Source organism: Cinclus cinclus, chromosome 15 (genome assembly GCF_963662255.1).
Source record: "Cinclus cinclus chromosome 15, bCinCin1.1, whole genome shotgun sequence".
NCBI classification, from domain to species: domain Eukaryota; kingdom Metazoa; phylum Chordata; class Aves; order Passeriformes; family Cinclidae; genus Cinclus; species Cinclus cinclus.
The window spans coordinates 6,152,889-6,176,668 of NC_085060.1; the positions used below are offsets into that span (position 1 = coordinate 6,152,889).

General features: G+C 39.1%; 1 protein-coding gene across 5 annotated transcripts in view; it reads left to right on the forward strand.

The window, feature by feature from the left end:
• The first annotated feature begins 4,862 nt into the window (after window positions 1-4,862).
• FMR1 (fragile X messenger ribonucleoprotein 1) overlaps window positions 4,863-23,780 on the forward strand; it is a 31,178-nt gene continuing 12,260 nt past the window's right edge. For all 5 annotated transcript variants that reach the window (XM_062502692.1, XM_062502689.1, XM_062502691.1 and 2 more), the window contains exons 1-10: window positions 4,863-5,000; window positions 13,056-13,108; window positions 13,934-14,027; window positions 15,008-15,079; window positions 15,358-15,506; window positions 16,511-16,604; window positions 16,697-16,813; window positions 20,206-20,376; window positions 20,479-20,557; window positions 22,914-23,023. In XM_062502692.1, coding sequence (XP_062358676.1) covers window positions 4,950-5,000; window positions 13,056-13,108; window positions 13,934-14,027; window positions 15,008-15,079; window positions 15,358-15,506; window positions 16,511-16,604; window positions 16,697-16,813; window positions 20,206-20,376; window positions 20,479-20,557; window positions 22,914-23,023 — 990 coding nt within the window. In that variant the 5' untranslated portion in view covers window positions 4,863-4,949. The remainder of the gene's footprint in view (window positions 5,001-13,055; window positions 13,109-13,933; window positions 14,028-15,007; window positions 15,080-15,357; window positions 15,507-16,510; window positions 16,605-16,696; window positions 16,814-20,205; window positions 20,377-20,478; window positions 20,558-22,913; window positions 23,024-23,780) is intronic.

Genomic DNA, 23,780 nt, shown 5'->3' on the forward strand with positions numbered 1-23,780 from the left:
AGTTTCAGTTCCAAACCAGGCAGAAACAACAATTCCGTGCAGTGGTTTCAATTCACCAATTTGAGATTTCCCAGACAATGCACCAATTTATGTGGTGGGTCTAGCACTGACTAAACACCAGTGCACCCACTAGAATATATTTACTCTCTGCTGCAAGACAGGATTAGGGGAAAAGCAAAGCAGGCTCAAACTTTAAAGGGTATAAAGAAAAACTTCATTAACAGAAACTAAAAGAAAAAAATAATAAGAATCAGAATCAAACCTTCAGAACACTTCTCCTTGCCCCCCTACACTCTCTTTTCTTTCCCAATGACACAACAAATCAGTTCACCATCTCTAAAATAGTCTTTCTTCAGTTCATTTAGGGTCACTCTTGACACGCTATGGAGACTTCTCCACAAGAAAACTATTCTCTCATGGCTTCAATATCACTGTGAATCAGCTGCTCGGGAGAATGGAAATCTGATCGCTGTGTAAAAATTCCCCCCCCTCGAACACAGCTTTTCCCACAGCTGTTTTCAAGGGCTCAATCTTTAGGCAATGGAGTACATTTTTAAGGATAAGCTGTTCAAGAGCAGAAGTTGCCTTCATCTATCTATGAGATCATTTTTATCTCTGGGAACAGAGATCTTCTTCCTCCCTGGGGGCAAAGAGCCTTCATCACTCTTCTCTCTGTTCAAATTTCTCATGGAATCACAACTACTTCAATATCTGCTGGTTCAGCATGGATGCTTTTGTTCATGTCTACAATGCGAACACTCCACTCCCCCATGCTTCTTCCATAATTTATAGGGATATTCCATATATCATAGCCCATCACCATAGCTTACAAGAGAATTTCAGCTTAAGGCATTTCCTCATTTCTCCTCCTATCTGGGACCTGACTTCTTATCGGACCTTAGTGTCTTCATGTTGTTTCTCAATGTATCTTCACTCTTTTCTTTTTTCTTACTTGACAGAGAATTGAAGGTCTGCAAGTCTTATGTGTGCAGTAAAAAGGTTAATATCTCATCCGAGGCCTGCAGAGGGTCATGTGATCCCTGCCAGGTGGCCAGAGGTGTTTACGATGGAGAATTCTTCAGCAGCTGTGCTGGGGAAGAGGCTAGGATCTTAGCAGCCAGGCTAGAACACAGCAGCAGCATTCCACGGGTTGATGGCTTCCCCTGCGCCTGCCCAGCAATTTTATGGTGAAACTCAGCAACAGCAGCAGCATTACAGCCGCACCACCGGCCTGCCCAGCCGCCCTGGGTGGGAACCCAGCCCAGTCAGCGCTGCAGCAGAGGAAGGGCCCTGCTCAGCCTGGCCCTGCCAGGCCTGCCCGGCCGTGCTGAGGGGGAACCCAGCGTGGTCAGCATTAAGGGGGAACCCAGCGTGGTCAGCATTAAGGGGGAACCCAGCGTGGTCAGCACTGAGGGGGAACCCAACATGGTCAGCGCCGAGGGGGAACCCAGCGTGGTCAGCACTGAGGGGGAACCCAACATGGTCAGCGCCGAGGGGGAACCCAGCGTGGTCAGCGCTGCAGCAGAGGAAGGGCCCTGCTCAGCCTGGCCCCACCAGGCCCGCAGGCTGCGCAGGCCTGGCCTGGCCAGACTAGTTACCTGTTGAGAAGCCGAAAGCAGAGGAGCAATTCCCGGGTTTTTTTATTTTTACATGTGTGTTCACAAAGGCGCATCTAACTTTTTCACTGGTGTAACAACGTGTCAATATTAAAAATCCACTTTCTGTCCTTCAACTTTCCTGAGAAGATGGGAAGGGACCTTTTTCTTACATTCTCTATAAATATTTAAGAAGGCATTTGAGTCAATCAATTAGTGAATTAAAGTCAAAGTTGATTTATTTTGCCTTTTAATTATCTGGATGATGAAAAGAGGTACTTCAAATCATGATTGCCACAAATCCAGTCAACAGATCAGCCTGCAAGCACCAAGCTGTGTAGATCTGAGTAAGAAATAGAAGCGCTGGGTTTTTATTCTATTCTCAGGACGAGACCCAGGACTTGCAACAGGTCAATAGCGATTATCAGGAAACATGAAAAAATTCAAGGAGGTGGAGGGGTGGGGAATTTTGGTTGAATTATAAAAGACACTGCACACATCAGGGTTGGAACTAGATGATCTTTCAGGTCCCTTCCAACCCTAAACCTTTTGTGATTCTATGATTATATATCAGTGAATTCTAATATTTCAATTAAATAACATTTTACCTTTAATAGTAAAAGACTGTAATGGAATTACTGAGATGTATTTTGATAGTGCCACCACATTTGAAATAAAGACACATTGGAAAAGATCTAGTTTACTGGAAGTCTAAGAACTAGTTACTTAATTTGTGAACACATTGCAGAAGGCATGGACAGTTCAGTCTGAAGACAGTTCAAAGTAAAAATCAAAGTAAAATAGGAAAAGCAATAAGTAATTTGAAAGGCAAGAGGAAAGGTTAGGAGTAAATGAGATGATAAACTAGGGAGTGTGCTCTGGAAATACGTACATAGTCTCATTAAGTAGCCAATGATTAAAACATCCACTAGTCAGGTGAAAATAAAGAATGTTAATTTAAGCAATGACAAGGAAAATTTAAGTTAAGCATTAGGGAAGATCATACTCTTCTTGGGAAGAGTAGTGAAATAATCACTTAGAAGATGGAGCTAAATTATCTTTATATTCTGTCTGCTCAGAGATAATCTGCCATCATGACAGCAACCTATTTGATTAAAAAGAGAATAATTATGACAAACAATGAATGAAAAAAAAAATCTAAGTTTCAGAGATGGGCACCATCACTCCTGGCAGACTGTTGAAATGTTGAGTTGAACCATTTATATGGTTTCCAGTTTTAAAAGTATTTCTAACATGAACAAGTCATAACAGTGATCCATTGTATCTAAATTCCTTCATGGAGACTCTGTAAGATCTAATCTCTGTCTGGTGGGGCTTTATTCATACAAAAAAAACCTTGTCATTGCTCCTCTGCTCCTCATCTTTAAAGTTTTCATTCTTCAGCTCCTCTTGGACTCTCTGCCATCCCCAAGCAGGTTGATCCTGTGACTGCTTGTCTAATGAGTGCAAGGAGTACAGAATTTTACCACGACTCATGTAAGGAGAGCATCACACATATTCAGAGAAATCACAGCCGTAGCAATACATTGCCATTTTGGAGCCTAAAGAGGGTAACAGTTGGGCTTTTATTCCTTCTCTGATTCTTTGTAGTTATGTTAGAGAACATGAAGATGTTAACATTTGTGCAGGTCTAATGTAAGGCTGAACAAGCAGCTTTCGTGCCAGATGTTCCATCATATCAGAGCTCTTTACTGACCACCAGCTTCTACAGTGAACTGTATGTCCAATGTCATGTTGAAATGTCTGTGAGTGTTTAAATGCAAATGAAGGCTGCAGTCAATGATGCTGGAGATATTTTCCAACATTATGGAATCTACAGCCCAAAAATAATAGTATGTTTTACATGGAGAACTTGTGTGTTGAACGAAGTAACTGCTATAGGGTGAGACAGAGGAATCATCCCTTCAGCTCAGCTCGTCTGGTGCCAGACTCATTCGGGGGTGTTCAGGTCTTCAGCAGAACCACCACTGCAGGAGCAGGACTACTCCTAATGCAGAGTCACAACTCACAGAATCATAGAATGTCCTGAGTTGGAAGGGACGCACAAGGATCATCCAACTCCTGCCCCTGTACAGGACAGTCCCAAGAATCTCACTCCCTGCCTGAGCACTGCACAAACACTTCTTGAGCTCTGGCAGCCTTGGGGGTGTGACCACTGCCCTGGATAGCCTGTTCAGTGCTTGACCACCCTCTGGGTGAAGCATATTTTCCGGATATCCAAGCTAAACCTCCTGTGATCCAGCCTCAGGCCATTCCCTCAGACCGTCACTGGTCACCGTGGACAGTTGTGTCCAGTAAGAGCTTTAGCTCTTATACTATGGTGCCCCAAAAGTGCACAAAGGACTCAAGGTGTGTGCTCAATTAACATTTATTCTTAACTCCTGGCCGTGGCCAGGCAAGCAGACTCCACTGCACGGCTGAGCCTTCTCGCCCCCAGGGAAGCTCCTCACGGACCGACTCCGCGCCCTACGGGCCCGACCGTCATGTCCCTTCCATCCCAGCAGGCCCCGCGCTCTCCGGCCCATCATTCCCTCCGCCTCGCCCCGGGTCCAGCACAGCCATCGCTCCCTGCGGCCGTTACTCGGCGCCGTTTAGGGCCTCAGCAACGTCCACACCGCCCCCGCCTGAACTCGGCCCCGGGCTGAGCACAGCACACGGACACGGGGGCGCGGACACACACACACACACACACACCCCCCCGCCATACGGGCCTGGTTGAGGGTGCCGCGCGCCCCGACTAGCGCCGGTCAGGCCGCACGATCTGATTGGGCGGCAGTGCCGGTCACTCAGGCGCGCGGCCCGGCACCGCGCTACCCGATTGGCCACCAGGGCGATCACTCCGGCGCGCGACGGGCGGGGCGCGCGGGAGAGGCGGGACCTTGGCTCCGCAACTGCCGGGTTCGCGCGCGTCCCGCGCCACTGCGGCTGCGCGCGCGCGGGGCCGTTACAGAGGCGGCCGCGGCGGCTCCGGGTGGGCGAGCGAGCGGCGCGCGCCGGCCCCGGGCCCGCTCCTGCCCCGCCCCTCCCGCGGTCACGTGACGCGGGTCCCGAGCGCTCGCGTGCGAACCGGGCGCCCCGCGCGCGCCCTCCGCGCGCCGCCCGCCGCCGTTTCGGTTTCATTTCCGGCGGCCCCGGGCCCCGAGCGGCGGCGCCGAGCGGAGCCCCCGGCGCTGCCCCCCCGCCCCTCCCGCCCAGGGCGGCCACACCCCCGAGCTCGGCGTGAACCGAGCGCCCCCGCCCCGCACACACACACCGCTCCTCCCCCGCCTGCGCCGGCACAGAGAAAGGGAAGGGAGGCGGCGCCGGGCCTGGGTCTCCCGCACCGCGCACAACATGGAGGAGCTGGTGGTAGAGGTGCGGGGCTCCAACGGGGCCTTCTACAAGGTACCGGGTGCTCGCGGCCGGGCCGGGCCCCAGGGGAGGGAGCGGGGACGGCAACGGGAGGAGGAGGAGGCGGCGGCGGCTCCTCCTCCTCCTCCCCGCGCTGAGGGAGAGCCGAGGCCCTGGGGCAGGAAGGAGGAGGGAGAACCAAGCAGGGGTGGAGGCCGCGGTGGGTCCCTCGCGGTGGCCGCATAGAGCGAGCCGGGGGCCGCCGGGGCTAAGAGGACTCGAGGCCCGATGAGCAGGGAGAGCGGGGAGGCCTCGGGCCTTCCCCCTTTGTGGGAAGGGGCGCCCGGGGCTGCCTTGTCCCGGCGCTGAGCGAGGATCAGCGCGGGGATGGGGCATTAATTGTTAAATCCTCAGCTTTTGTCGCTACTTAAGTAAAGTCTCTTCTCGCCGTCCGGGTTTCCTGGAGAGCTGACTGCATGAGCACGGCCTGCAAGGCGGGGAGTAGGGGGCCCTCGTTAATACACATTCCTGATGAAATGCTATGGTGGATTCTTGTTTCTAATGCCATGGCAGGGGAAGCTGCCTAGTGATATTAAAGACAGTATTGCTTGGCCAAATATGTCTGTTTTGAGTCGCTATCTATACGTGTAGATATCAAATGTACTTACTGAAATTGCTTAGTGGCATTGCATGTTTGTTTCCGAGCTCTTGGGTTTAATGAAGCCATCACTGAGCCTCGAACATATGAGCACTGAATATGTTTTATTAATACCGTGTAGTATTGTGTGGCTTTGCATGAGTTGGGTTGTATTAATCAGCTTGTTAATAGGGTACAATTAGTAGTTTTACAGAAAATAAAATTCGGATGTGGTAGGTTTGGGCCTATTCTCATTGACCTGTTATCAGCATACCAGGAACAGCCATGGATCAGTTCCGGCAAGTCTCCCATGGTTTAAGTGATCCTAGGACTTTAAAAATTGGGCCTAGTTATTGTGCGGCATCCAATATTTATGTTAGCAATGAAGAACCAGGTAGAGTTTCACACTCACGTGTTCCTGTGGAAAGCCAGGTAGATACCCAAATGATACAGTTCCAGTGCCTCTGAGTTTTTCTAGGGAAAAAAAGACTTCTTAAAAGCTTATTTTCAAAATTCATGTGCTAGTATCCTGTTTTGACAATCTTTTTTTTTTTTTTTCCCCCGCAAAAAGTATGTGATACAAATCAGTGGTAAATAAGCATCCCGTGAGGTCACAGTGCTGTAGTCAAAGTTCTAGATCTGTATATTGCTTCCTGGGATTAAATAATCTGTCAATTTAAAAAAATCAGTTTTATAGTTTTGAAGGTACAGTATTTGGTTAGAAAGTAGCAGAAGGAGTAAATACATTGCACAGAAAAACTTTTAATGAGGCTTTCATCAAATTAGAATAGTTACACAATGTAACTGTAATGTGAATGTGAAAGAGAGGGTGGTAATAATGACAAGGTGCATTCTTTAGTGCATTTTAGTGCTTTCTTTCTTGACAAATATTATCAAATAAACCTGGGAGAATGTAAAGCTTCTGAAAATTTTATTTATGCTCAAGTTTGACACCATGAGGCCCTGTACCCCTTGTGTGCAGGTGAAATCTTAATTTGTGTATATGTTCATGGAAGCTTATTCATGATTTAGTGTACCCAGGTTGTAACACGGACATTGCCCCAAGCAGTATGGTTATGTTTGTTCTTTAACTTCTAGAAATGTTGACAGGATTTTTTTTTGTTTCCTCTTTATCACTAGCCAAGCAGTTTTGGTTAAATTGTCTAAAGGGAAAAATGAGTATATGGATTTATCTGTCTTTACCTGAATTACCTCTTTAGGCAACGTATTTTTTTTTTTTAAGAATAAGAAAGTGGGAGTTGTTTTACACTCTCATGCAATAATGTTCAGTATAAACCAGCAATTTTTCTCTAGTTTTGCCCTAGTTTGAATTACTTGAATTCTAGTTACAGATTTTTCATTCATCATAATGTCTGAGTATCACTCTCTTATAAAGTAGTATATATAATTTTTTTTCTTGTGAATTTCATGCCCATCTTATAGATTGGCAATTCAGTAATAAAAAATTAATGCTGACCCAGCATAACAAGAAGTGTGCAATGATGTCAAGTGTGAATTTAATTGCTCTATGGTTTTATTTTTTCATTTTAAAAGTTTCTCTAGGTAGCCTCCTGAGAAGTGAATTACAGCAGTTTCAAGCAAACCAAAGGCAAAACAATTATTTAATTTAATCTCATGGTTTCCTGATAATTGATGAAGATTTCTTTGGCTTTGAATAATTCTGAATTAATGAGAATTGAAAAAATTTTGGAAAAATATGTGTCTCTTGATACTAAGATATGGAAGGGGGAGAAGTATGAGGGTGCTATAGTCAGGATGGCATGAAGTGGCTTAAGTAGGCACCTAATTGTGGCTTCAGCTTTTCATATCTTCCTTGTAGGTCTCTCTGAGGACCTGACCGTTTTTGAGTGTACCCAGCAGCGTCTGGATCTTGACAGTGCAAAACTGCCCACCTAAGCCCTGCTAAAAGTAATAAATGAATATTTTCTGAGATATATCCAGAGGATTCATATCCCACACAAAACATAAGAGATGGTTTGAGGATGCCTTCGTAGCTAGCTGTAATATTCAAATTTAAATTTCATCCTGGTCAGGTGCCCTGGAATACTGAAGTGTGTTGGTGTGACTGCTGTAGTGGAGGCTAGTTCTTTCTGAATGGAGTTAAAATACTGCTTAGTGCATACTTCATGCTTTCATGATTTTTTTTCTTCCTTGTCTAAGATGAATTATTCCATGGAAAGCACAGTGCAGTAGATGGGCATGATTCAGGGATATTTGACAATCTGGTACCTAGAGATGCTTAGTCATGACTTGCTATGTGGTTGGGCCCAAAATCCTTGAAAAGAAAATGTTAGATTTCCTTATTTGTTTTATGAAGACTGGTTCAACGAGCCACCAGGACTGTGAATCCAAGGGGAGGAAGCTGCCATTTCTGCAGCTCACAGCCAAGTAACTAAATATTGAAGATGTGCAGTATTAGAACATACCTTCATATCTTTTCTTGTATAGGAGTAGTAAATTGCGTTTTGAAGTTCTTATTCACAGAAGACTAATAGACAGCCTTTGCCTAATCTTTTTTGGATTAGCTTTAGGTATTTCCTTCTGAAACAGGACATATGCTGGATGCCTTTCCAACATGGGATTGATTTTTCTTTTCCAGTTTGGGAGTGATTCTCTCATGTGTCCTCTGCTAAAGATGGAAAGCATCCTGTTGATGAGGCAGTCAGTTTTGGAATGGTGTTTGTTGTTAACATCTCTGTGTTGTCTGTAACCTGATTTTTGCCACTTCTTGCTCTATAACCTTGTGAAAATCTTCCACTTTTTATCCCAGTAGTTTCAGCGCCTTGCTGTTGTTTGCTTGTTTTTATAGATAACTTCATTCAAGCTGCAATTGATAAAATAATTCATCTTTCTTACTACTTTAGTACTCCTGTTATTAGCAACTGTTCCTGTGGCCCTCTGTGTCCATTTCTTTTCTTTCACTGCTCCATACAGACACCCTCAGCCAGTATCTCCAATCCTTTTGTACATTCATGAGCCTGTCTGCTCAGTCCTTCTGAGGATGACTGCCTGTACGTTTTTCCCTCGTCTGGTGACCATTTCTGTGACTATTTTTCTTTCCCTATTCTGTTCCTTTGTATGTCCAGCCTTTCTCAGACTTGATTATACACCGAGTTCCCTTTTGACATTCTCCTTCCAACAGGTATGAAATGTTACAGAACTGTTAAACTAACAGTAGATGCACGTTTGTTATCAACATAGCTTTTGTATGTTAAGAAGCATATTTTCCCTACTCTTCCTTCTTAAAGCTAATTATCCTCCTTTATTAAAATGGTTGACAATGCTCAAATCTGATGATGTGAACAGACTAAAAAAAGCAAAATTTCATGGCAGCTGAAGCCTTGTTTTCCTTTGAAGTGTCTCTCATTCCATTTAGCATAAATATAAAAAATAAGATGATGTTTCCAGTAATTCTTATTTTTTTTTAACAAATAATTTGTAACATTTAGACCAAATAGCCATTCGTAGAATGGGAATGCTTATGTGTTTGGGAAGTGTCATGCTATAAACTTTTTTATTTAATTATATCTGAAGCGTGGAGAGAAATGAAATGGTTTATGTGACTCAGAGTCAAATCTGGTGTAGAAAACTTACCACATTTGATATTTTTTTTCCACATTAGAGAAGAAGAAGCAACCTTTGCCATTATAAAATGTGCTTCTGTTCACAGAAATTTTTTGGTGTACTCTTTCTTGGTATTTCTGCTGTTAGCAATAGTAGTATCTCAGCTGCTTCAGTCTTTCACTGTCCTTTTACCTCATTTTGCTTCCATCCAGTTTCACTTTGTTTTTAAAGCATTCATCTTTGTGTCACAGTTCTGTCCTTTCACGGGGGTACGTTTTAAATTCACATATCTGCACCTTTATGTTTGAATTTCCATGCCTACTTACTCTGTTTATCTAGAAAAAACTGATGAATGATTATTGTATTGTGGTACTTCGTGTGAGATCAGAGCCTCTTCTCTACCTTTACTGACATCTGGGGCTGGCTTGTCCTATGTCTATGGATTTGGATTATGGAGTTAAAAGGCTTAATTTCTTTTTACCATTGTGCGTGATTTCACAAGTATTGCAAAAATAAAGACTACCAGTTCAGATAAGCATTAATTTGGTTTTCCAAAGGCATTGCTGCTTAAATATTAGTTTTTTTAAGGAAAACTTAAAAATGTTTCAGAATTTCTGTTTGTACTTGGAAGTATACAAATTTAAATATATAGTGGTAGAGAGTCCAAATACATTTTTGTACTACAGATCTGTTTAAATATTTATATTGGAGGGAAATTGACATAATGCTGTGGTCCAGACAATGGTAAACTGATAAGTATCTGACATTTTTCTGTGTCACAAGTAACTGAAAAACAAGGAAAACCCCCTTTCTCTGGATAGATAGGATTAGACAACCAAATATTAAGGACTGTATTAGTAGTAATGAATATATTTTGCGTGGTTATTTTTAAACATAAATATCACAGAGAGGTGTGCAGAAGTGTGTCATATATTGCATACTTGAAATTAGATATTTGGCAAGGTGTTGTTCACTTAGTAATTAATTAAAAAATTATTCCAATGAACTTGTAATTTTGTGAGACTGTAAATTAAAAGAAAAGCCACAGTGTTATGACATCAATGTTTATGTCCCGACTAAAGTGAAAACCAGGTATTTATCTGTTTCTGTTGTTGATTCTTCTGAATTTTGGTATAAGCTAAAGAAATTCAGATTTGTAATTTTCCCTAGCAATGTCTGTATTGGTGCTACCTCAGTTAGATCAACAGTTTGTGTTCCTGATTCGGGTTCTCTCCTGATTTCTCAGTTGTGACCAAAGCAGTGTGGAAGAACTGTTCAAGAAGAGCTGAAACAGAACAGTGTGGTTCATTACTCTTTCAGCCAGCTATGCCTCTCAATTTTTGTTTTAAAATATTGTTGTATTTTAGCAATGCATAATTGCTAAACTGAAGGTCCAGGCTTGTCTTCATCTTAGCTTAGCTTTATTTATTGCAGATCCTGATTTAGTTATTAATGTTAGGTTTTAGCGTTATTGCCTTTAATGAGGTATATTGTTGTAGTCCCTAGGATTCTGCTCAAGGTGGGTTGGATGTTAGGAGCTCTCTTCCATCTCTCTCTGGATAGGAGATGTAGTCTTGCTATTTGCTGCTGTGCTTGTGAATTTTTCTGCTGTTTTCTGTCGTTATTTCAGAGTGCTGTTTAGCACACCTTTTGGTGTTTTCATCACCACAGCAGTGATGACTTCACTCAAAGTATGTTACATACAAGGAAAGGTGATTTTTTTTTTGACATTTTATAAATATGAGAAAATTAAGTAACAAAAGATTATTTCTCAGGGCATGGGTTGTGTTACTCTTACCCATTTTCCTGAAGGCTCTTAAGTGTTGCTGGTGTTATTTCTGCTGAACTTGCTTTGTAAAATAATCTCTGCTTTTACATATTCGAGTACTACTATTAATCTTTGTCCAGTCTGTGGCGCAAAGGAGCCATACCTAATATCTGATAGTGATCATAGTGTTTTTCAGGTATTAAAGGTATCCATTTCAGCTGCCTCTGTATGAATAGCTACTTCTAAGTTGCATATTACAATCATTGGAAGAACTGTGGGTGAAGCCTTTGAAGGTGATATGCGTAATGTTGTGAAGTGAGTCAGTACTACCATTGTACTGTTCAAATGCGTATCCAGTTATGGAATCTTAAGGAATACACTGCAATATGAAACATAAACTAAATGTTCAGTATCCATAATGATCAAGTGAGAGCTCTGTTGTCTCTGTGTAAATACCATTTCCATTGATCTTGAGATGTGGTCTTAAGTCTTCTTTATACTATGTGATTGAAATACATCAGCTGTGCTTGCAATCCCTTTTGAAGGAATATGGAATTTTGAAATTCATAATTATGCAAATACATTTGGAGACTTTTTTTAAGTCTCCTTGGCTTGCTGGCAATAATAAAATCTTGTTCTTAAGAGTATTGAGGCAAGCAAGGTGTAAAATAATTTTTTGCTGTTGTCACTATGGCTTTCCTTTGACTTCTTGTTCACGGTGGCATTGGTTATGTTTCAGTTATCAGCTTGGATGGTTTCTTCCTTGTACTGAATGACTCTTAAGTGATGACATTCATGTGCATGTACCACTTAATTTTAGCCAGTTCTTGGAACTCTGTATTAGTCGTCAGATGTTGCTTTTCTTTGATGCTGAAATACTGCTGCAGCTCAGGAAATATTTTTGAATACTTTGTAAGGGGAAAATAGCAAAACAATTTTCTAAAACTCATTTAGGTTCCATATAAGAGAGACTCTTAACCTTTTTTAAGATAGAAGGTCTCTTCTTGTCTTGGAAACTTGCAAGGGCAAGAATAATGAAATGAAGAGTCCCAAAATGTTCCATACTTCATTCACTGATTCTTCTGCAGAAGTGGTAGTTGCTGCTAAATTATTTTCAATTTACTGAGAATTTTTTTTATCTACTAAAGTGGATCTGCATTAGTGGGACAAACTCTATTCTTTCTTGCTCATGGGCTTTTTTCTACCTACCTTGCAATAATACTACATGTGGACTAGTAGTGGAATACTCAGCACTTCAGCGACTTATTTCACAAGTTCATAGAGGTAATTTAAAAAATAAAGAGCCCTCACAATCTTTTCATCCCTAGTTAACCTGTCATCTCCATTGTTTCAGGCTAAGAAAAATATTTTCATTGGTAAATCCCAAAGTTCTTTGAGTACACTGGTCTTTCTGTTTTGTGGATGGGGAATGGGGGAACGTTTGGGGCTTTAAGCTAAACATTGATCAAATCCAAATGAGGCAGTTGAGTGCATAAGACAGGAGGAGCTCTTGGTACTGAATTCTGTGTCCTCTGCTGTCCATTGCCCAGGAAAAAAGGGAAGGGAGGTGCTAAAGTTTGTGCATTATGGACAGTGTGGTTAAGTAAATATGGGAAAGATTCTGCTGAAATTGATATAGATGAGTTTTGCTAATGTAATGTTCAAATGTACTTGGAGGTAAAGAGAGGAGCGACAGGACTTAGAGGTTTTGTGGCCTTTGGTTTCATTTGTTTTTTGAGGAATACTGATGTTTAATTTCTTTGTCTATCTGTGCATTAAGAGTGATTATAAAATAAAACGTTTTAAACTCTTGAACTATCTTGTCATTTCCTGCTAACCTTTCCTGTTGCATCTAAAATGTAGAAATAATGTCTTCATAGCTGAGGAGGCATTCTGTTTGTGTATCAATGCACTGGCAGTCATGAACCCAAGGAGGTTCTCAGCTTTCAGGATGTGTTTATATAAGTCCATTGCAAAATTAAAGAGGCTGACTTTAAAACATAATTTTATTGTGAGATTCATTGATATTTGGGAAAAAGAGGTGTTTTACAGGCTTAAAATTAGTTTTGAAAGTGTCCATAAGCATACCATAATTATACTTTGTTTGTTTCTTTCACAGGCATTTGTAAAGGACGTGCATGAAGATTCATTAACAGTTTCATTTGAAAACAAGTAAGTGCATTGCTGGTGTTGTACCTGTAAGTGGCAGAGTATCAACCTTGATTGACATAAATATGGCCTACTGGAGAGTAGTGTATATTAGATACACTGAACTTGCTGCTGGCATGTTTTAAAGTATCTAATATTTTGTGACATTTCTATATAAGTGCTTTTAATAGTTTAAATACTTTCAAGTGCAAAACCATAGTAGCATGGGTTTTCTTGGGATGATAATCATGTTGTTACTGAAATTATGTGATGACAACCCATATTTGGGTAAGTCAATAGCTGTCCCATTACTGACTCTCTCATGTCAATGTCTTGCCTTAGTTTTAGATTACATTATTACAAAATTTGCTACCTAGATAAGTGATGAATACCAATTTTCTGATCTGGAAACTAAATTTATCCAGTCTCCATTAAAGAAACTGAAGATTAAAACTGTATTCAGACTGGATCCTGATATAATTTTCATAACCCATAGTAGAACCAAAGATGATGATACAGGCTTGTTTAGAAGGAAGTGTTCAGATGTGTTACGAAATGGTTTTTAGTCTGTATTTTTAATATTGGGGTTAAAAACCATACCTGTAAATAGAGGAGGAACTTCTACTGGAAGGTTCAAAAGACTGCAGGTGACATCAGGTTTCATTTAAGATGCTTAATGGTCATTTAGATGGGTTTTTTTAATTATGCATACATTGGATCACATTACCTTGAATTCACATATGCATAAAAGCTCCACAGAATTTGTAAAATTAATGGATTAAAAATGTTTGATTTCTGTTTACAAAGAAGATGAAATGTTTAGACAGTTCACTGTGTTTTTGTTTGTAGCTGGCAACCAGAGAGACAAATCCCATTCCATGATGTGAGGTTCCCACCACCTGCAGGTTATAATAAAGACATAAATGAAAGCGATGAAGTAGAGGTGTGTATGCTCCATTAACAGCTCTTGTCTTGAGAAGTGAGAGAACTTGGTGTGAAAAATGGCATCCAAGCCACTGGAAGGTTTGCTTCCATGTTAAGTGATGTCACCTCTTTTGATTCTAAGTATTGCATAAAACAGTGTCAGACACATCACCAAACCCAGAGTCTGACAGTAGTAAACCATGCAAATTCCATGCACCACACAAGGCCATGTGAAATTCCATGTACCATGACCTCCATGCTGAGTTACAAATATGCTGATTTACAAACAGGATTAGTGTTGCATTGTTTATAGATCAGTCCTTTTTAGGACTGGATTAATTCAGAAACAGGTAATGAACTGTAGTTCTTAAGCTGTGAGGTAATAATGTCTCTATTACCAAAGCTTCCAGCTGAATCAGATAATTTGCATTTTAAGTGTCTATATGTAAATACTTATGTCTATATGCAAAGAGATTGACTTTAAAGCAGCACATTCCTAAAACCTCCTTATTTTATAGATTTGTAACACTTATTTTTATAATTAATTTAAATAAATTGAACTTTCAAGATTAGCATTTTGCTTGCATGCTCTGGAAGTTTTTCATTTGAAAGATCAGAAAATAGCAAAACTTCTGTAATGTGGATGTAGCTGATAGCATGTATGTGCTAAAGAAGTGTAGATGTGTGACCTCACCCACTGGTATGACCTCATCAGATCTGCACACAATTAGAAATATTGTTGATAAAATATTAACAGACATAAAAGTCTGAATTTTCTATTTTGACTGCATGCAAGCTAATGCCAGTAGATTGGGCACTGTATTGTTTATAATTTTTTATCTATACAGTCTTGCTGTTACATGCTTTTTGTGTTGTGCTCAGAGGCTTTATGTACTAACATGTTTTGCTGGATTTTGTTCCTATAGAGTTCCTGATCATATTATATATTGTCAGCTGTTGTGATGTCTTTTAAGAATATAATGTATGTATTTTGTTCAGGTTTATTCCAGGGCAAATGAAAAAGAACCCTGCTGTTGGTGGTTGGCTAAAGTGAGAATGATAAAGGGTGAGGTAGGAGTATGCATATATACATATATATATATTTTTTATATTTACTTATACTTTTTTCTTTCTTTTCTGTTTATATATTGATGTGCACTGTGGTTTGAGCTAATCTCTCTTCATTTTTAAGAGTTTCTTGATTAGGACAGTTGCAATTACCATTAACCTCAACCTGAGAAGTCAAGTTTGACTTGTGCAGTTAACAAAAGTACCTTTTCCTTAATGGTGTAATGCTCACTCATGTCATAAAATATGTGGCTTGGATGATTTTATTATTTTTATATCAGTTCTACGTAATAGAATATGCAGCCTGTGATGCTACATACAACGAAATTGTCACAATTGAGCGTTTGAGATCTGTGAACCCCAATAAACCCGCAACAAAAGATACTTTTCATAAAATCAAACTGGCAGTTCCTGAAGATTTAAGGCAAATGTAAGTACAAGCGTTTCTTTATAACTTGTTTCAGAATGTGGGTAACTTAAGCCTGAGACAAGAGGAATAAAGAGGCTTCTTACCACTCTAAATTAACTTTTTGAAATATCAGAATGTAAAAAATACAAATATTGATACGGTCATACTTCAAAAATAGAAAAGATTATTTTTGAATTGCAGTGTAGTCCTGGAGGAAGAAACACTTTCTTCAAAATTTTAAGGTTTGTGTGTGGTGCAGATTAAGATTTTTTTTTTTCTTAGAGCTGTTCAGTGATGTGCACAGGTTAATCTGAATCCATTCTTGGTCAACTTTTATTATTTGATGCTGGCTCTGGTAGTAGTTGAACAGCAGTGAAACTTCCAGAGCATGATACAAAGCTGGCTAGCTTTCTCCTGGACCAGGGGCATGTTGTTGTCATATAGATACAGCTCTAAAAGTCAGATTGTTACTGACTCCCCTTGTTTACCTTCAGGTCTCTTTCTGCTTTCCTTGAGATGCATGTTATTGCTTCAGTGTGGAATGAGTTATAAATTCAGGTTAGACTAAAGCTTCCTGAAGCTAGTGTTACAGTATACACAAGTTCACTTAGTGGTGAGTGGACACAGGAAACCTGGAGGAGTCAAGCACAGCATGAGATGAACATAAGGTCATTAGAATGCTGCAGAGGTTAAAATGAAATAATATGTTTTAATGGTTCTTGATGTGTTTGAAATGTCGAACTTCTTGATTATCATGATTATATAGCTTTTTAATGCAGTTTTGTTTAACTTGTCATTTCACAGATATGCAAGATTTCTGAAATATTTCTTGCCCTACTCATGTGAAAACAAATGAAAGAAAAATGAGTAAAATAAATTATAAGGGAATAAAATAACACCCGATTTGAAAGGGAGAGCTTGGAAATCTTTATTTGCATTCTTTGTATTAAGGAATTACTCTTTTTGGCTGTTAAGCATAAATGCAGTGGTTACTACTTTCAAATTTGTTACTTTTTTATTCCTAGGTGTGCCAAAGAATCTGCGCATAAGGACTTCAAAAAGGCAGTTGGAGCTTTTTCTGTAACGTATGATTCTGAAAACCACCAGCTTATTATTTTGGTAAGTACAAGTGTTTTACTGTACCATTCATTGGCAGTGGTTTGTTTCCAGAGTCCATGTGTAAAGCACTGTTCTGTTTATTAATAATTCAGTCAATCAACGATGTAACCACAAAGCGGGCGAACATGCTGATTGATATGCACTTTCGGAGTCTTCGCACCAAGTTGTCCCTGATACTGAGAAATGAAGAAGCCAGCAAACAGCTGGAGGTATGTTGGTTGCTTTCCCTGAAGTAATTTGAGTGAAACAGATAACAAAAAAACCCCTTGTGTGTTTCTTAGCTGGTAGGACTTGCATTGAGGTGAAAGTAATGATGTACTGATAATAGTCTAGGGGGTAAAAAAGGCAGATGAAAGTGTCATCCAACAAAGATGTTTACAGTTATAGGGTCTGCTCTTTCAAAGACTCATTTTTATCAGCAGGATTTTGTGGAGGATTAAATACAGATTTGTAGATATGCTTATAAATGTGTTTATTTCATATTTTGAAGAGTAAAATAGCTGTCATTGCACAAATAATGACATACATTAGGTAACTTTAGAAATATTTGAGAGTGAATGTCATGATAGCGCTAGGACTAGAACTAGATCTAGCAAAATAAGATAGTGAAAATGAGATGGAAGGGGTGAAAACTGATGTTGGTAAAATGTATGAAGGGATAGGTTTGTGTATAGATAAAATGTTAGGAAATAATCTTACAGCAGATACAGCTTCTGATACTCCTGTGACTGGGGAGTGGGTGTTGACTGGCAAGAAGCTTGAGTCATACTTGTCCATGTGTAGAAGAAAAAAAAGAAAATAGAAAGAGTAGGCTAGGAAATAAGGGGTTCTTTATACATCACAATTAACATTTCTTCATGGTTTTTCTCCTATCTGCAAATTAGAAAAAAGTAGCAGCAATATTTCTGAAAACTTTTTGGATTCCCTGTCAAGAACCAGAGGTACCACTTAAACTAGTGTAACTCAGTTTGACACAGGTGTATACCAGCAGTGTTTTTGCAGAGTGAGGTTTCATTCCCCCTTCCCAGGAGATTCATCTGTTTGAAGGGGGATGAAGTCATGTTCAGGTCTCCTGTATCCAGTGGCTATACTCACTTTTACAAGAAGTGCTCGTTTCTGTTGTTCTCTCTTTAGTATCTTGATTTCTGTGTGTCAGAGGTGAGATCCAAGTTTTTTGGGTTTTGATTTTTTTTTCACGATGAAGGATGGACCATTTTTTCCTCATTGGTGTTCCTTACTGAGCACCCCACTATAGCTCTTCAGTAATCATTCTTCTTTATCCTCCAGAACTGACAGTTGTGTGGGTGGTTTACCTCTTGAAGTGCAAAGTATTATTTTGGAGGTGGAAAGAACAACAGCCTCTTTAGAGTTAATTCTCTTTACATGCCCCCACAAATGCATGCACCAACAGCTGTTGTCATTGATTCCTTTCCCAAACTAATCTTGGATTCTTCTTGTCTTTGTAACACTGAGCCTTTGTGCTGCTATGAAGGTCTCAAACTCGATTTGGTTTTCACTGGAAGACCATTGTTGAACTTCAGTTTCTACCTAAGCAGTACTTAAATAAAAGTTGGGAGATAAGTATAGGAAGTTCAAATTAGTGTGACCGAAGTTGGCTGGTATTTTTAATTTTGGCATTTGTGTTTCTTGTAGTTAGAATAAATACAAAATCAGTTTCATCCAAAGCTGAAAAGAAGAGCTTTAGATAATAAAAATTATACTCGTGATTGCTGCTGAGACACTGACATAGCAACAGATTGCATGTGTCCATCTTCAGAAAAAATACTTAGTGAACACTTTGGGCATTACTGCATTATTAATAGCAGTTCACCATTTTCATCAAATAAACCTTTGTATGTGTCTCATAGTCACTGAACTTTTAACGTCTGCCACTTCTTTTCTTCTAGTAGTTTTACCTATTTTGTTTTCTCAGTCGTTATCACTAGACCTGCTTCTTTTGTTCAATGGAGTTTTTTCTTCCTATTTGTTGTACCTTCTCCTTCGTGTATTACATTCTTGACTTGCATGGCTCTACTTCTCAAACGTGGCTTTTAGAGCAGCAAGTAAAACAGTCGATTATCTTTTGTTTACATTCTTTCCCAGTGGGTGTGACTTAGCTGTTTTGGGTGTCTTTCACATACTAAAAAGCCTGAATTTGCAAGTGTTTTGCATTCTCATTTGTATTTTACTGTAGGTACAATTCAGTTTTAATACATTACTTGCATAGGTGTTTCTTGTTAATGTATTGGAGGGAAATAGAATACAGAATTTGTGGTGTTTAAAGAGAACATACTTTCTAATCATTTGCAGAAGAGCTAACGATGTATTAGTGCAGGCAGTAAAACTCTGGTTTGACTGTGAGAGCCAGGGTCCTCAGTGATGATGTATCTTCATCTTTTCCACATGTCAGAGATAATTAACAACTGTCTTGCTCATCCTGTTCTTTTTATTTGGCTGTCTATAAAAGATGTCCACTCGTAAATCTGCATTTGGATTATCTGTTAAAATGTAGAAGTGTGAACAATTAAAAATAACTTTTGCTTTCCAAGTTGTCTGTAATGTAGCTACTGAAGTGCTTGATAGCACCCTCAGAGTATCTGAAGTATTTCATAACTCATGGGTACTTACACCACTATCTACTGTAACCAGTTCTTTGAAACAGTGATTTAGCACACGATATTTACCAACAGCTTTAAGCAGGAGCAGGTCAGAAAGCAGTACCAGTTTAGCTGGAACAGTATAGGGATTCTTGAGGGCAATTGCTTGGTGTTTTCTCAACATCTGTAGGGTCTTATTTTGCTGACATTAAACTGCTAATTTGAAGTGTGCATATGTATGCCTTGACAGAGGCTACAGCTTTGATTGCAATGCTGAAACATGGACAGGATTATATATCTTGGCTTTTATCTTATTTCTTCCTTGCAAAACACTTCTGTCTTAATAGATTATCACAGTTGGAAATTCTCTTACCTTCCCACAGTGCACTGAACTATTGTTCCTTTCCTGTGTTCTGTTATGCTCATGCTTGTGAGTGCTCAGTATGACCCTTCTGTCCTGGTAGATGTGTGATTCTTGGATGAAATTCTGAACATATTTGTTTTCTGAATTCAAACAATTTTTTGTGTTGTCATGCATGGGCACGGATTCTTAATTTTTTTTAAAGTGAAATAGATATCCAGAGTTGCTCTGTTTTATATACAATTTTGTGTCAGTTGTTGAGTTACTACAGTTTCACCCACCTGTTGAAATTGGTGCCTTTTTTATTCTCAGAGATAAAAGGTTTGCTTTAATAATTACCACTGTTTTACTACCATATGAGTGCTGTCTTACCTAGTAACGCCTGATAGCTGTGGCTATTAAAGAGTAGTTCAGAGTAGAGGTGTCAACACAGCTAGAGGCCAGTTTTATGTTAATATTGAAAAGATTTCTGAAGGAGACTCCTTGGTGTTTTTGAAGCTAAAATAAGTGTGGTAAAGGGATTGATTAAATAAAAAGTAGGCTAAGCATCTGATTGAAAAATAGGCTTGAAATTTATGTTTATTTCTCTCTCCAGTGTACTGGAGAGACAATCAAAGTGAGCTGACATTAGATTTTTCTTCAGAGTTCTAGGCAACTTGCATCCCGGTTCCACGAACAGTTTGTAGTACGTGAAGACCTAATGGGTTTGGCCATTGGCACTCATGGTGCTAATATTCAGCAAGCCAGAAAAGTCCCTGGAGTGACTGCCATTGATCTTGATGAAGATACTTGTACATTCCATATTTATGGAGAGGTAAGTTCCCTTCTTCATCACTTCAGAAAATACCTGAAAGAAACGAGCAAACAAAAACCTTGGGGAAATTAATCTTGTTTCTTGCACATCTTCCTCTTGTAGGATCAAGATGCGGTGAAAAAGGCAAGAAGTTACCTTGAATTTGCTGAAGATGTCATACAAGTCCCAAGGAATTTAGTAGGTATGTTAGTTCTGGGAGCTGCCTCCATGGCAGTAATGATAAATGCCTTCTGAGAACTGCACTGAGCTAGAAGCAATGTGCTGATGTTGAAGTACAAGGCAGAATAATTTCTGGACTGAGCCAGAGAAATTAATTACTTCCCCCATACATGTCCAGAGATTAGTTCAGCTATACAAGAGATGAATCTGCAGTGTCATATTTTCCTAGTATACCTTGAATAATTTCTTTGACTTAAATTTGTCTTTTTTCCCCTGGTCTTTTACAGTATGTTTAAAAGCAGCACTGTGGGATAAATTAGGTAACAGTGATAAAGAAAATCTAAAATACTTCCATTGCCAAACACTAAAAAAGGCCTTAAGAACACATGCAGCCCTTGTGTATTTGGAGAAATCTTTTAATGAGCTTTTTATGCTACAAAGCAAAATACAAATATGTGATTTCACTCAGTAGATAAGGAAAGAGCACAGAAAATACTCTATGGTATAACATAGTCCTAAAAGCAAAAGCTTTACGAGGTTTGTCAGGGAGTGTATGAAAGCTGGTGTTGAAGCAGTGTGAAATTCTGCAGTGGGACAAGTACTAAGAAATGTGGCAGCTCAGCTCTGGAACTAGTTAAAAGCTGTTGTTTTCCCTTCCCTATTCCCTCCTGGTTTTGCTGGCAATAAGTGAAAATTAGAAACTGCCATCATGATTTTAATCTGAGGTCTTAAAGTCTGTTTCTCTTTAGAATTTAGCAATTTAATTTTGTCAGGTTTTCATTTCTACTCTTAATTCTTGGCCTGGATCATTTAGAATACATCTTTGGCTGAACACTGTTATGTCTGAAATAAGCTATGTTTAATAGTTTGGCTTTTAAAATTCCTAGTAATTTGCTTTAAAAATGCAGAAGGCTTTTTTAGATCTATATATATCCTGGTTTGTTGTTTTGTTTTTTTTAATCTAAAGAGAATGTAAACAACCACCTTTTTCTATTTAATTATATTTTTAAAAACTCAAACTCAGCAAAAAAAATCCACACACACTAAAAACCCACCCAATATGTTATCTTTTTTTAAGACTGTATGGATATTTTTTATTTGAAAATATTTGTGTGTGTGTGTGTTGTCAAATCCTCACAAAATCTTGGATTGGAATAACTGGTGTAAGTTGTGGAGGTTTTGGGGGTTTTGTTTGATTTACTTTATTAAATCACTACCAAGGCTTTTTTACATTTATTAGTAAGGTACTGTTCAATTTGTCAGTAATATGTAATGAAATAAAATACTCAGATAAAATGCTCAGAAGTAATTTTTAACACTCAGAACAGCCTTTGTCACTGAGAAGGAACTTACTGGCCCTATTTTATATTGTTTTTTGCAAATATTAGTGTCAGAAAAGTTGAAACACAAAAATGAAAATTTTGAGTGATAGGAGCAATAGGAGTCTGTTGTGACTAAAAGTGATGTTTAATTTCTTCTTCACGGATTAATTGTATCAGACAAACAGTAGCAGTTAGGCTCTTGGGGCTTTTTACCTCTATTTTAGTGATGTACCAATAAAAAACAGATTGTGTTTTAAGTTTTCCAGTAGTTGTTAAATAAAAATACTTCATTTTCATACATGCAGAAAACATCTTGACATCACTCCTAAGTTTTTCTTAAAAACTGTGATTGAAGGATGTGGCACTCCCTCATCATGTCCCAAGCAGCTTAGTTTTTCTGCCAGTTTGCAGACAGCACATTTTTTTGCTGAGATTGGAGAGAACTAAATTTTCATTTTCCTTGTCTCACACTAGAATGTCTCTTTCAGAAGATATATGTCTGCATTACTGGCATTGGAATATAATTTATTTCCATTTTTATCTTTGACTTTTTAGCGAATTATAAACTGCTGGCAAAAATGCCTAAAAACCTCAGTTTTACAGAATTTTACATCTGCCTCAAACAGTATCTTTGATAGTATTTGATCAACTAAAATTTTGTAAATGGGTTAAGTTCTGCTTACACCAGAAATAGTTACAGCAAATGTTATGGCACTGTAAAAGGATTTTTGTTTGTTTTGACTGGATATTTTAAATGCAAACAGAAATGTTCATAATTGACTGAAGTTATTTTAAACGTACCGAAGTAAAGCCAAATAAACAGTCAAGGTCTTGAGTATTTGTGGGATCAATGAGTTTTATGAGTTAACACCACAGGCATATGTGGACATTTCAATTTGTGGCTTGTTAGCCAAGTCTTTGTTGTAGAGGATTATGGTATTTTGGACAAGTTCTTGCACTGGTATGTAAATAGTCCTGTCTAATTAGAGTACAGCAATACTCTCAGGTTTGGGGGAAGACCATAAAAGTGGAATGTTCTGTATGCTCTTTCTGTAGGAAAAGTAATAGGAAAAAATGGAAAACTGATTCAGGAGATAGTGGACAAATCTGGCGTTGTAAGAGTGAGAATTGAAGCTGAAAATGATAAAAATATTCCACAAGAGGAGGTATGTTTTCAGTTAATACAATTTTTCTTTTTGTTACTTGGTTATATTCTACCCAATGTTAAAATAAATTCTTCCTTGAATCTTTGTAATGGTAAGATGAAGTGTTGATTAATGTGTTTTCTGATTGATTCTTTCTTTTCCTATTAATGCTTATATAAATTTGGCTTTTCTGTGTTAGAAGAATGCTTTGTGAAATTTATTGGTGGTGCAACTTCTTATAAGGAGATTTCAAGTTGCTCCTGTTGGAAGCAATGACTTTTCCCAGCATGTGCTAGGCTATAAATTCATAGATATGAAACCTGCTTGTTTCATTAATCTGCTTTGAGTTTGATTTCTTAGGTTTTTACCTGGTTTGATTTTTCATTAGCAATTTCTTCTGCTGCACTGAGGGGCAAGGTTGTGGTGTGCAAAAAAACTTCCAGCATGAAGGTTTTAACATCTCAGTGCAAAAGGACTCAATGCAGTTTCAGATGTGAAATGTGCTTAAAGACACCTGAACTGCCTTTCATTTACCTCAAAATCTAAATATGTACCAGCTAAGAACCTTTGCTGCTTTGGATAAGCTATGAAATATGGTTTCTGGAGCCTTTATGTTCTTGCTTGGGTAGTTACTTCCTCTGTTCTTTTATCACTGTAAGACTTGCTGAAAATCCACAATCCAGTTACCATCTTTCTGTTCAGAGGGGCTAAACAATTACCTGAGGGCTTTTTACTGTTTTACTAGTTTTATATGAAAATGTAAATGGTCAATATTTAG